This window comes from Acipenser ruthenus, chromosome 39 (assembly GCF_902713425.1).
Source record: "Acipenser ruthenus chromosome 39, fAciRut3.2 maternal haplotype, whole genome shotgun sequence".
NCBI classification, from domain to species: Eukaryota; Metazoa; Chordata; class Actinopteri; order Acipenseriformes; family Acipenseridae; genus Acipenser; species Acipenser ruthenus.
The window spans coordinates 10,284,114-10,297,757 of record NC_081227.1 but is presented as its reverse complement, the minus strand read 5'-3'; the positions used below and the strand labels follow the sequence as shown (position 1 = coordinate 10,297,757).

The 13,644-nt window shown below is 40.6% G+C and overlaps 1 protein-coding gene across 2 annotated transcripts; it reads left to right on the top strand.

Moving 5' to 3' along the window:
• Positions 1-4,031: 4,031 nt before the first annotated feature.
• Positions 4,032-12,527, top strand: LOC117414376 (zinc finger protein 883-like). Of its 2 annotated transcripts, XM_059009632.1 has the most exons (5): positions 4,032-4,223; positions 6,472-6,641; positions 7,294-7,398; positions 7,510-8,005; positions 8,376-12,527. In XM_059009632.1, exons 2-5 carry the CDS (start codon positions 6,630-6,632, stop codon positions 9,725-9,727), a joined length of 1,965 nt encoding a protein of 654 aa, XP_058865615.1. In that variant the 5' UTR covers positions 4,032-4,223; positions 6,472-6,629; the 3' UTR covers positions 9,728-12,527. The 2 variants fall into 2 exon arrangements, with proteins under 2 accessions (XP_058865615.1, XP_058865616.1); XM_059009633.1 differs by lacking the exon at positions 7,294-7,398 and having other exon boundaries at positions 4,034-4,223.
• The last annotated feature ends 1,117 nt before the right edge of the window (positions 12,528-13,644 follow it).

Below are 13,644 nucleotides of genomic sequence, written 5' to 3'. Positions count from 1 at the left end.
CCTTTAAAAGCAGGACCCAGCACACAAGAAATTGATTTTTAAGCGCTTACGCGCTAATTTTAATACACACAAAATAAAACAAACACAAAATAAACACCTAACTCCAACTGGAGCGCTAACTAAACAGGTTTTTCCCTCACTACCTTGCAGGACGGCTAAGCCGTTTACCTGCTAGCAAAAACCAAAACCACACAGGTTTAACACAGCACTTACAACTGCTCGGAAACAGAGCGTGTCTTCTGTCTCCTTCTACTCAGCAGCCCCGTGCAGCCAAGCTGCACGTCTTAAATACCCCGCGCCTGGCATTAATTTACAATACCGCTCAGGTGCGGGTGATAATTAACCAATAAACAATAAAACAAAACAATAAAACAATTAAACAAAATGTGCATACGCACATGTTTTCTCTCGCAGGGAGGTTTTAACCCCCTCCCTGCTGTTTCTCATAACCCGCTACTTCACAATATATATATATATATATATATATATATATATATATATATATATATATATATAGACATATTTATTTCACATTTACTACAGAGGGTAATTAACCACAATTTAAAAAATAAAAAACCAAAATGCCCCAAACCAATACGAATACTAATAAATAGTAAATACTAATCGAAATATATATATATATATATATATATATATATATATATATATATATATATATATATATAGTAGCGTGCACGGGGGAAGGCAGCAGTAGGACTGTTAAGTGACGTAATCACACAAAGACATAAACCTGAGCCGGCTCTTTTGTACAGCGGTATCGGTGCTGTGTTTCAGTGTGAGAGGTCCCGGGTGCGCGCCCGTCCTCCGCCTGTGTGTGGATTGCCTCGCCCTGTGTGCTGCGCCTGCCTGTGGGAACCAGGATCGCTACATTGGTGTCAGCAGCGCACACAGGTACCCCGGCACGCACTCGTCAGACTTTAGCCTGGTTAGCAAGTCCGGGGCGGACTTGAGGCTGGAAGGGGAGAGTGTAGCGTGCACGGGGGAAGGCAGCAGTAGGGCTGGTAGGTGACGTAATCATACATAAGCCTGATATACGCTCCTTACAAAGGAGCCGGCTCACTTATGTCTTTGTGTGATTACGTCACCTACCAGTCCTACTGCTGCCTTCCCCCGTGCACGCTACTATATATATATATATATATATATATATATATATATATATATATATATATATATATATATATATATATATAACCAGCATTAATTACGTCAAAATACCACTGAACACGAATAAATAAAATACTATTCATGTTTAATAATGTATGAAATCAAGTGGGGGTATAAGGGGGGAATCTATGGAAGAATATACAAGACGCTAAAAAAGAAATATTCAAGAGGAAACATACTAGAGGAGGACCTCCCTCAAAACTTAAACGGACCACAGAATTGGTTATTGAAATCTAGTTTGAGGAGGAGTCTCCGATGTTTTGGAGCAGCGGTTTTCAAACTGGGGTACGCGCTCCTCAGGGGGTACGCGAGAAAAATCCTGGTGGACAACAGATTTTTTTTTTTTTTTTAACCACATTGTAGTACTTTCGAATTAACGATGTTGAATATCCTTTCAAATAAAAGCACAGCCGTACCGGTGTCCGTTTCCTTTGTGTTGGGCGAGGTTAACTATAAACACCCAACCGGCTGCTGACAGTGAGTGAGCGCGGAGAGCACGTGGCTAAATTACATATTTAAACAGCAGGGCGCGGGTTCTGCAGTCTGTAGACTAAAAAAAAACAAAATCATTATATGATGCTGCTTCTTTTAAAAATGTGTAGTATTTACTAGGCACGTTTACTTTCTGGAGTTTAAATGTCCAGTGTGTGTAGTTTAATCAGTTCAGTGTGTTTGATCTAAGTTTATGTTTTTAAATAAAAGTATTATTGAGTTGAGCAGGCAGCTGTGCCGCCCTACTTAGACAGTGGAGCTGGAGCGACACGACTGTTATCTTTACTTGCTGTTTTATGTGTTTTTCCACTGTGACTAATTTGTTGAAGAACTCCTTTGTGGAGTGATTGCATTAGCCTACGCCGCTAATTATTAGGCTAATAAAAGCAAAAGCACGTTATTATTATTATTATTATTATTATTATTATTATTATTATTATTATTATTATTATTATTATTATTATTATTGTTACACAAATGGAATCGCAGGAATAAAAATGAATAAATAAATAAATAAATAAATGCCTAACTCCTGGGATGGGGAAGTGTCTGGAATTGGATTCCCTACAGACCTATTGAGTGTGTTCCTCTCATATAGATAGCGAGTGCCCATCAACACGCTGTCTGGCAGCTGATTCACATGAACAGACGCCTGCACTAACACTACATGTACGCATGTTGCTAAAAGTCATTTTTGACCGCATCATATAAATGTCACCTTTCTACTTTCATCAAATTTAGCTTTTGGAAATATTCACTTCAAAACAATGTGCTTATTCTGGCTGGATTCGATACTGCACAAGACACACAGCATTTTAAATGTCCAGCTCAAGTGTTAAACGATAACATTCGAGTTAAATAAATAAATAAATAAATAAATAAATAAATAAAAACACATATCCAATGTGTTATTCAATATTCACACAGTGCTGCATGCTACCTGATTTTTTTTAAATGCCTGTATTTGTAAATTTTAAATTGTTTTTATGTAAAATACCCCGTTTTCTCTCTACACTTCTGCATTTGTTAGAAGAAATGCACAACTTTTGTTGAGAATTGCTTTCTGATTTTGTTTTAAATTAGAACCCTAGGTTTTGTTTTTCAAAAGCATAACCTGTTTTTGAACTCGTTTTGCCATACTTATTGGTCTGGATTTTGAAATAATTTTATATGGCATTTGTAGTTTTAATTTAATTGGATTTTATTAGTTTAACAGCAGTTTTCCATGAACAGTAATTGGCTGAACTCGAGCCCATCCTCCTTCCCTGTGTGCCTTCTGAGCCAGCGAATCGAGGCTTGTTTATTTTTTTTTTAATAACCCTCTTACATTTTTTGTAACTTGAAGTCTTCTTCGTTCATTTTAAATTTTTTAAAAAGTTTTCATAGGTATATTACCACTGTTTTGGAGGATTGCCGGTGGGCGGGAGAGCGGAGTGTGTGTGTGAGCCATCGGGAGCCTGCGGCGCAGCGCAGTGAAAGTGAAACTCTGGTAAATAGCGAAATAGCGAAGGTATGTTGACACGGTAACAATAAAACAATCACATGAAATCAGGCAATTTGTAACAACCTAAAGTTAGATTTCCCAAGTCATGCTAAGGCTTAGACGCAAATCAAAACTTTGATTGATTTTCTAATTATTAGACCACAAACATTGTGAATAGCATAGCTTGTTTAACACTATTAAATTTTGCTTGGGAAGAACGACCTCAGAAAAGGTTTATACATCTAGAAGATGTCATGGAAATGTTTTGGCGAAAACGTTTTTACCACCTTTTTAAAAATGTTTTAATAACATCTAGAAAATGTTATGTAAAAATGTTTGGCTGCAACCTTTTTTAAAATGTGGCAAAATGTTTTAATAACATCTAGAAAATGTTATGTAAAAATGTTTAGCTGCAACGTTTTTTAAAATGTGGCAAAATGTTTTAATAACATCTAGAAAATGTTATGTAAAAATGTTTAGCTGCAACGTTTTTTAAAATGTGGCAAAATGTTTTAATAACATCTAGAAAATGTTATGTAAAAATGTTTGGCTGTAACATTTTTTAAAATGTGGCAAAATGTTTTAATAACATCTAGAAAATGTTATATGAAAATGTTTTAGCTATAACATTTCTGCGACCTTTTCAAAATGTTATAAAATGTTATAGTTTTTGCTGGGTAGCCGCCCTGAACGAATACTATTGGTTACAACAGATCTGGCTTCCCGCTCTGAACGAATACTATTGGCTACAGAAGAGCCGGCTCACCCCTGAACGAATACTATTGGCTACAGAAGAGCCGGCTCACCCCTGAACGAATACTATTGGCTACAACAGGAGAAATAAGGCGTTTCAAAGGGAACGTTCACTTCGCACAAACTTTGGGCATTTTGCGCAGAATCTGACCAAGTAGCCAATGAAATGTTCAGAATGTGCGTCGATTGGAATGACGAAGGCGCGTCTTCCTGAACGCACCGACACGTTCAGCGCGCTGGCTGCCGGGTGCGGTGTTCTTTGTTTCCAATCCGGACCGTGCGAAACGCAAACTCCTCGTTTATCAAGGTAATTACAAATATTGCGATGCATGTTCCATTCTTTAAGAAACACCGTTTAATTAACAGTGTATTTGTTTTATATTACAGTACTAAGGGACGCGGTTTCAAAGATAACTGTAATAAAGTAACTCTGCTACACGAGTACAGTAAATTAATATGTTTCAAACCCGTGGTTAAAAATGAAAAGCGGAATGCTGTGTTTAAAGAGATACGCATGCGCTGGAAACAAGACAGAGAGTAGTCAAAGTACTGTCTTAAACGTAAACATTAACTTCTCGTTTTATAATGGAGACGTTGTAAATCCAGTGTGAAGTTAGTATTTTATCATCCGTTTATGTTCATTTAATAATAGTGAACGTACCGGTAATTTTAGCAAAGTGGTTTAATTGTTTAAGTTGACATTGCAGCAGCACGTCCTGAGCCGCGCCATGACGGCAGCCATGTTTATTGAGGGCATGCTTCACCTACGATTTTACCGCAGAACTTTGAATTATGCGCGGCTAAATTGCACTTGACGTATGTGAGTGGGTTAGTGTTTCTGGGAATGTACCACGGGACTGGGAAGCACATGTTGGTTCTGAAATAAATATTTATATTATTGTAATGTGTTTGGGATTGATAATGTGATTCGAAACACTGTTATTTATTCTTGATTTGTGGGGTTTTAGTTTATTTGTAAATATTTCTGATTATTCCTGGGCGGGGTTTACCTGGCTCAGGTGTGTCTATCCAGAGCCTGGATCAGCAGGAGAGGGAGGTTGAGAGTGCAGGTTGTATCTGAGTTCTACTGAATTGTTGAGAAACAAATTGCTGCTTACTGAAGCCAGGTATTCATCCTAAGCTTATGTATAGGAGAGATATTTTGATTAACTGTTTTGTTTTCTACAAAGTTCTTCACTGTTGGAGTGCTGCGTTGTTTAATGAGTTGAGTGCAATAGGAATGAAAAAACACTGACTTTTGGAAAACGTCAGTCTCTGGGTAGAGTAACTTTGCCTTTTCCATAAGCATCAAGTGCATTGCCTTCTCAAAATCATCAGTAGCAGCTTTGTGTACAAGATACCTGTTTCTCGCTGCTCCGCTGTCTTTGGCCTCTTTTGCAAATTGTTTAGTTTTTTTCCTGGTTTTTCCTAATGTCAGTGGCAGTTGATTACCCTGTACTTTATTCTAAGGCTGTGTTGCTGAGGCCAATGCCAGTGTCGAGTTTTCTGTAATGTCTCGAGTTTTGTGTCAGTTGAAATTGTGACACGATTTGTGTTTCCCGCTGCTTGCCATTTTTTTTAATTGATGTGTGATTTTTGCTGCCTGATTCCTACGTATTTCCGGTTCCAAAGGAGGCGTGCGGCTGACCGGTCAGTGCTTAATTTTGGTGTTCGTATCTCTGAGGTCCTACTGTACAGGTTTATATTTGCGCTGGTGTTAACAAGCCTGATGTTGTCCTAGCTTACTCTGAAACTGATTGTAACCAGCATTCTACTGGATTGGAGAATAATGGCACAGGAGTTTAATTTATAAAAACTCTTGTCTGTTAAAGTGTTTTAAAAGGCAACTGTGGAGGGCTCCAGAGTGGCACTGCATCCAGCTAAGGCACTTCACTGGAAGTGCAGGGTGTGCCCTATTGCCTGGAGATCATCGCTGGTTCGCCAACAGTTGTAAACGAACGAGTTAAAAAGATTAGTCTGTCGTCAGACGTGTCATGTTAATACAGAATACATTCATTATTCATTTACTGCATATTGGTATTGTCTAGTCTGGACGCGTTGAGAGAAATTCAGTGGGACATTTTTATTTTTTATTTCGGGGGGTGGATTGGCACGGCCTAGTGCCAACACTGGTGGACACAGTATGTTGTACATACCGCATCACGCCATGCAAGCAGACACAGTATATCATTAAAAACAAAAGACAGGACATTGTCAAGTAACACCTCCACTGCTCTCTTACTTCCCACATGTTCTGAGCAGGCTTTCCAGCACACACTGCTCAGCTGCTACAGTAGGTGGGTTATTATAGTTTAATGAATGTTCAGTTTTTTTCCAGCTGGGGGCACACTTCACTTCACACAGCATAGGTACGGTAGTCACCAGCACTGGGCAGGTCAGTGGGTTGCTGAAGATTCTAAAGTGGATCTCAACCCCCCCCCCCCCCCCCCCCTCTCCTGTGTCTGCTGTTGCTTTGTTTTCCAACTCAATTTCTTTATTGAACACCCAATTGCATAAACAATTTGTCTAATCAAAGCTGTTTAATGATTTGACAGACATGGAGATTTCAAGTTACAGTATGTGTACTGGCCTCGCTGAATGTAACTCCTATCCAGTCAGCTAAACACTCATCCAAATGATCCTCCAAGAGACAGGGTGTATCTTTAGAGGCTTTACTCGGATAAAAGTGTGAAACTGGAAATACAAATCACAAATGCGTACTCAGGTAAGTATACAGTACATATTCACAACAATGTAAGTAATATTCACTCACATGACCCTGCCTAAATGCAGTAAAATACCACATGAAACTACAGATCAAACAGGTGAGTTTAAAGGAAGTATTGCTATAGCTGGTACTAAATAGAGCTAGCTGGCTAACTTGCTGCTTAACAGATGCAGCTTACATGCTAAATAACATCAATAATAAACATCTTATTAAACACATGTCAAAATAATGACTTCATTCAGAAATAATGTTAATATCAATGCTATCTGTGTAAATAATAAACGTTCTTACAGATATTGCCTTCTTAGGAACTATACCGTGAGGATGACACAGGATTGCAGCCTAACATTGCACAACACTAGCCTCATGTATAAACAGTAAATGTCTGAACTTCTTGTTTCTCACTTCCTATAATCTAACATAACACAGGAAGTAGTTGCTTTCCTGGCGAATAATATGAATTGCCACTAGGTGGCACTAAAAATTTAAAGCAGGTCCAGAACAGTATGTGTGAAATTGTATAGAATTTAAAATCTCCAGCTTATAAACTGAATAGCTTAATATGCTGATGAACAAATTGTTAGTTCAATTCAGTGTTCATTTAATTAACTGAGACAACTGAAAACATTTTCCTGTTTATAACCAACAGCTGGCTTCCTGTCTGAAGCTCCACCTCATACGGAGCACGCAGTTGATGCAAACTTTACTTCCAGGATACAGGAAAAATCTAGTGCAAACTTTGCCTGGAACACGAGTTCAGTGCTCACTACTTTAGTAATTTTGTAATTGCATTTTTATTGAAAAAATAAATAAATAGATCTTTGATTTGAACACTTAATCATTTTTCTTATTTTTTTCACTGCAGCCTGATGCCATGGATCGTGTGAAGATGGAATCTGTCCCCACTAAAGAGGAGGTTCCTGAACTGGTCCCCATTAGACTGGAGTTCTCTGGACTGGCTTCCCTCCCCATTAAACAGGAGCCCTGTGAGATCTTGCCATGCGACACCATCAGGACAGAGGTGTTGTCTGCTGGGATTAAAGCTGAGTGCAATGAACTGGAGATCTCCCAGACAAAAGAATTATTTCCCATTAAAGTAGAGGTGCTGGAAATTGAAGATTTTAAACAGGAGCCCCTGAAAGTGGAGTTTGAATGCTTGGAACCAGGGAGGGAAGAATGTGAGGACTTGAAAGCAGCCCCCCCTGAGCTGGGTCCTGTATGCAGGTGGGAGTGTAGAGGAGGGGTGCTGGAGAGAATCTGTGTGAGAGAGCAAGGCGCTGGAGAGGAAGGCTTTCACAACAGCAAGGAAGGAGGTGGAGAGGAAGATGAGGGGAGCTGGCATTCAGAGTGCAGTCCAGCAGGTGAGTGAGTCCTGGTAGCTGTGACATTGTCATTCTGCACTGTGTGAGAGAGATTATCCACAGTGGCGCTACTGAGAGAGAGGCAGGGAGCAGATTGGTTACATTTGTAGCTATTTGATTTTCCTGTATCACTCAACCTGTTCAAGACGAGATTCGCTGCTAGCGAACTGAAGATATTTCAGATTTGTATTACAGGGGCATTGCTGTCATGTACTTTTATACTTGTATTGCATACTGCTCTTACTCCAGGATAGATTGAGATAGTCAGGGGGTCATGAAAAAGGTCATGAAACAACATGATGACGAAGATGCAATTGCTGCGTTTCTTACTTAAAACTGTCTGACTTTCTCTCCTGTTTGTATTTTCCAGGGTCCAGTTCAGCAGCTAAAGTGAAGGTGGGCAATGGAGAACATTCTGATTGTGGGAAAGGTGTTGCCCAGTTTAGGGATTTAAAAATGCTCCAGCAAACTCAGAGAGGACAGAAACCGCATTGCTGCTTTGACTGTGGGAAGAGTTTCAGTCATTCAAGGGACCTTGCTTCACATCAGCGAATTCACACAGGAGAGAAACCTTATCACTGCTCTTACTGTGGGAAGAGTTTCAGAATGTCAGGACACCTGATTTCACACCAGAGAATTCATACAGGAGAGAAGCCCTATCACTGCTCTGACTGTGGGATGAGTTTCAGTCGGACAGGACATCTTCAAAGACACCAGCGGAGTCACACAGGAGAGAAACCATATCGCTGCTTTGACTGTGGGAAAAGTTTTATTGAGTCAGGATCTCTTGTAAGACACCGGCGAATTCACACAGGAGAAAAACCATATTGCTGCCTTGACTGTGGGAAGTGTTTCAATCGCTCTGGATCTCTTATTTTACACCAGCTAATTCACACACGAGAGAAACTGTATTGCTGCTCTGACTGTGGGAAGAGTTTCATTCGCTCAGAATCCCTTGTAGCACACCAGCGAATTCACACAGGAGAAAAACCGTATCACTGCTCCGACTGTGGGAAGAGTTTCAGACGCTCAGAATCCCTCGTAACACACCAGCAAATTCACACAGGAGAGAAACCATATAGCTGCTCTGACTGTGGGAAGGATTTCAGTGTGTTAGGATCCCTTGTAACACACCAGCGAATTCACACAAGAGAGAAACCATATTGCTGCTCTGACTGTGGGAAGAGTTTAAAGGAGTTGGGATCACTTGTAAAACACCAGCAAGTTCACACAGGAGAGAAACTGTATAGCTGCTCTGACTGTGGGAAGAGTTTCAGTCAGTTAGGACACCTTATTCCACACCAACAAATTCACACAGGAAAGAAACCGTATAACTGCTCTGACTGTGGGAAGAGTTTCAATCGGTTAGGACATCTTGAAAGACACCAGCGAAGTCACACAGGAGAGAAACCATATCGCTGCTCTGAGTGTGGGAAGAGTTTCAGTGAATCAGGAACTCTTGCAAGACACTGGCGAATTCACACAGGAGAAAAACCGTATAGCTGCTCTGACTGTGGGGAGAGTTTTAGTCGCTCAGAACCCCTTGTAACACACCAGCGAATTCACACAGGAGAAAAAAAGTATCGCTGCTCAACCTGTGGGAGGTGTTTTAGTCAGTCAGGAGACCTTGATTTGCACACCTTGATTTTTCATAACGGAGGGAACTCCCATCCTCCCCCTGTATCCCCTCCTACTCCCCTTCCCTCCCATTTGAGTTTTTAATGACAATTCTGAAGTCTAAACTGTAATGGTGTGATCCTTTTTGTTTCAATTGGACCGTCCAACATATTCATTTTGTTGCAATTGCAAAAACAGACAAATGGCATGCCTGAAACAATTTTAGTTTTCTGGGATGATTCAATAGTTTAAAGTATAAAGATGACCGCTGGTTCAAATCCAGGCTATGCCATCGGTTGGGAGTTCCCAGGGGGCTCTGCACAGTTGGCTGAGCATCGCCTGGGTGGGTGGGTTTTATGTTGGCAGGGTAATCCTTGTCTCGCTGCGCACCAGCAACTCCTGTGGCGGCTGGACGTCTTTAAAGCTGGGTCAGTGGAACTGCATTTTCTATGACGTGACGGTTCTGGTTGGCTTTGCTGATGGCTTGCAGTGTGAAAAGAGGGGGTTGACTGACAGCATGCATTTCGGAGGGCGCGCATGATGAGTCTTCATCACTCCCGAGTCGAAACGGGAAGTTGCAGCGTTGAAACGAGGTTTTAAAAACAATTTGATATTCCAAATTGGGAGAAAATGTGGTAAAATTAATTGCCAATTCCAATTTTATTTTTTAAAAAAAAGAGGAAGTTGTAATTTTTGTTTCTTACTTTACCTAATCCTCTTTGTTTCAAGTGGAGCACGAGGCCACAGCTTGTTCTGCTTCATCCCCTGTTAGATTGATGACTCTCAGCTCTGGTGTGATTGTTCTTTAACGATGTGCAGTTCATGAACAATTTGTTCCTTTTGACCAAATCATTATGGTGAATGATAGGAATAGGGTCAGTGTCCCCTTTGAATCACTTCTTTTGATTCACCCTATGAGAGTTTTGCATGTGTCACAGAGTTACTGTGCGCAGTTCATGAACGAGTTGGTCTTTCCTGTTCAAATAACCCGTATTAACCCCTTTCAGACTGAGAATTCTATTCATTTTGAGGGCCAACTGACAGGACTAGACCTGTATTAACTCTGGAGTGATGAAGACTATATCATGCGCGTCCTCCGTAACTCATGCTGTCAGTCGACCTCCAGACCTGTCGCGTCGGAGGAAATGCAGTTCCACCAGCAAATCGCAGCCAACTCGCAGGTGCCCGGCTGCCACATGAGTCACTGGTGCCGGGTGAGACAAGGATTGCCCTGCTGACCTAAGCCCTCCAAACCAGGCACCGCTCGGCCAATTGTGTGCCGCTCCCTCTAGACTCCCAGCCACAGTCGGTGATGGCATAGCCTGGATTTGAACCAGCAATCTCCAGGATATTGGGCACATATTTTTTATGTTCAAATTCTGATATTTGATTTTCAGGTTTATTCATTTATAATGGGTTTTAGCAAACTAAAGGCAAGTGTACATTCAGTATTTGTTGCATAAATGAATGAAAACGATAATATTTTCAGATATTCAGCATTGGACTTCACAAAAATATATTGTCCAATATATTTGCATATTTTTTCAAAAGCTAGAGGTTCAAAATTATGGACAGCAATATTTTGCAAAATCTAGCACTGATAGTCTTACAATGTATCATGTTTGCATGGATTTATAGAAAAATAAGAATGTTTTGCCTTTTTTTGTTGCTAAAACCATTTTTTGTTACATTGAATGAGGGGTGTGAATAGTCCTAGAGGCAGCTGTATATCTCCCATATTTGACAGCAGGAAGTGTGTCTCTGATCTGCCTCCCCTGATTCACAGGGGAGGCACAGCCTGTCCTCTCTGGCTGCCCAGCTCTTCCTGTGTCAGCCTTCAGTTTCAATGGCTCAGCAGTACTTTAACATTTTGTCTTTTGTGTTTATAATTTTGATTAAATAATCTGCTAATTAGAATTTTATTTTCAGGGCCGGATAACATTCTAATTTGTTTTTGGATGTAATATAATTTATATATAAATATAATTTTCCCAATTTTCAATGTAAAAATTAATTTTTTTAGATTTGTGTCAGTTTGTTGTATTTTGCTCAGTGTCACAGTGTGGCAATGCTAGTGTGAGCTGCTGGCCGGGGTTCTGTCTGTGGGGAGAGCTTGTTGCTATTCAGTGCTTTATAATGATAGCTCTGTGTGTCGGCCTGATTCAGATGGGCCCACAATTTGGCTGCTCTCTTCTGGATTGGGATTATTAAGGGGAAAACTCCCAGTTCAGCTCTGCACACATTATTTGAGGTGCATCTGTGGACTTGTAGGATATTTTTACAAAACTCCATGTGGAGTGTCTTGGTTGGACAGCTACTCGCTGCCACAGGGGTCGCTGGTGCGCAATGAGACAGGGATTACCCTGCCGACCTAATCCCTCCCAACCCGGGCGGCGCTCGGCCAATTGTGCACCGCCCCCTCGAGACTCTCGTCCACGATCGACGATGGCATAGCCTGGATTCGAACTGCCGATCTCCAGGCTATAGGGCGCTTCCGCACTTCCGGTGAAATGCCTTAGCTGGATGTGCCACTTGGGAGCCCCCATGCACTAATTGTGAGACCCACAATTTTATTTTGCGGTTATTTTCAGTTTTGACTGCATGAATATGCATTCCAGAATATTGGCAGTGCGTGCCTGTTTTGACTGTATGTATTCTCATATGTTCAGAAATGTGTTTCTAATTGCATATTCTTTTTTTCCCCCCTTTGCTACACTTTGCTTGTTGTTGAGTACCGTCTCTAAGTGGATGCTTGTCAAGGAAATCTATACAATTTTCATTTTGCCAAGACACCACAATAAGTTTGAGTGTGGATTGTTCATGTGTGCTTGCTCTGAAACCCCTTATATTTAGTTTCTGAATGCATATACTGTGTGTGTATTTTTATATATATATATATATATATATATATATATATATATATATATATATATATATATATATATATATATAATATATCTTTCTCTTTTGCAATACTCTCTAGAATGCTGTGTGGATGGTTGAATGGATGCTTAGAAATGTAGATTTCGGACTGCATATTTCTTAGTCTACTACACTGTTGAATAGTGTTTGAGTAGCATGCTTGTTTTTGAGTGTATATAGGCCTGTATATGTGACTCCCTATTAAGATTCCCACCTTAACTAGTTGTATATAGCTTTCTAGAAGTGAAATGACTTAACCTTACAGTTGCCGCTTCCAGCATTGTTAATTGGGTTAAACATTGAATTCTAAATGACACTTTGCTTTAGTTATTTTTAATTTTGTTTTCTTTCGTGGTCATTTACACGCTTGATTTCTGTTTAGTTCAGGGTTAAATCATAAACCAGAAAAATGTTTTTCAGAGGTCCAGCCTCTACCTGCAAATAAACTCTTTGGAAGTCCTACTGTGTTCTGTGTTATTTGTCTTCCATTTTTCTTCTCCACCCACCATCTGCCATTTACCCTGGTTATTCTTGCTGCTTAGCAGGGGCTGTGTAGCTTCCCATGCAGGTCTGGTTATTCTTGCTGCTTAGCAGGGGCTGTGTAGCTTCCCATGCAGGTCTGGTTCTTCTTGCTGCTTAGCAGAGGCTGTGTAGCTTCCAATGCAGGTCTGGTTATTCTTGCTGCTTAGCAGGGGCTGTGTAGCTTCCAATGCAGGTCTGGTTATTCTTGCTGCTTAGCAGGGGCTGTGTAGCTTCCAATGCAGGTCTGGTTATTCTTGCTGCTTTGCAGGGGCTGTGTAGCTTCCAATACAGGTGCAGGTGCAGAAACAGAGGTAGCAGTAAGAGAGCTTCACAAAACACAGTGATGATGAGGAAGAGAGCATGGGAACACTGATAAGAAGAAATCTGCACCAGACTCCTCCTCCTCAAGCTGAACTCTGAGTGACAGACGGCACTTTCTGTGCATCAGGAACTCAGCAACTCATTGCATACATTGCTCAATTCCATTGATTTTTGAACAACACATTATTTCTACACTCAAATTCTGGTTCCCATTATTGTTTATACAGATGGGTTTGTTCTGCAGCAATCTAGGAGGT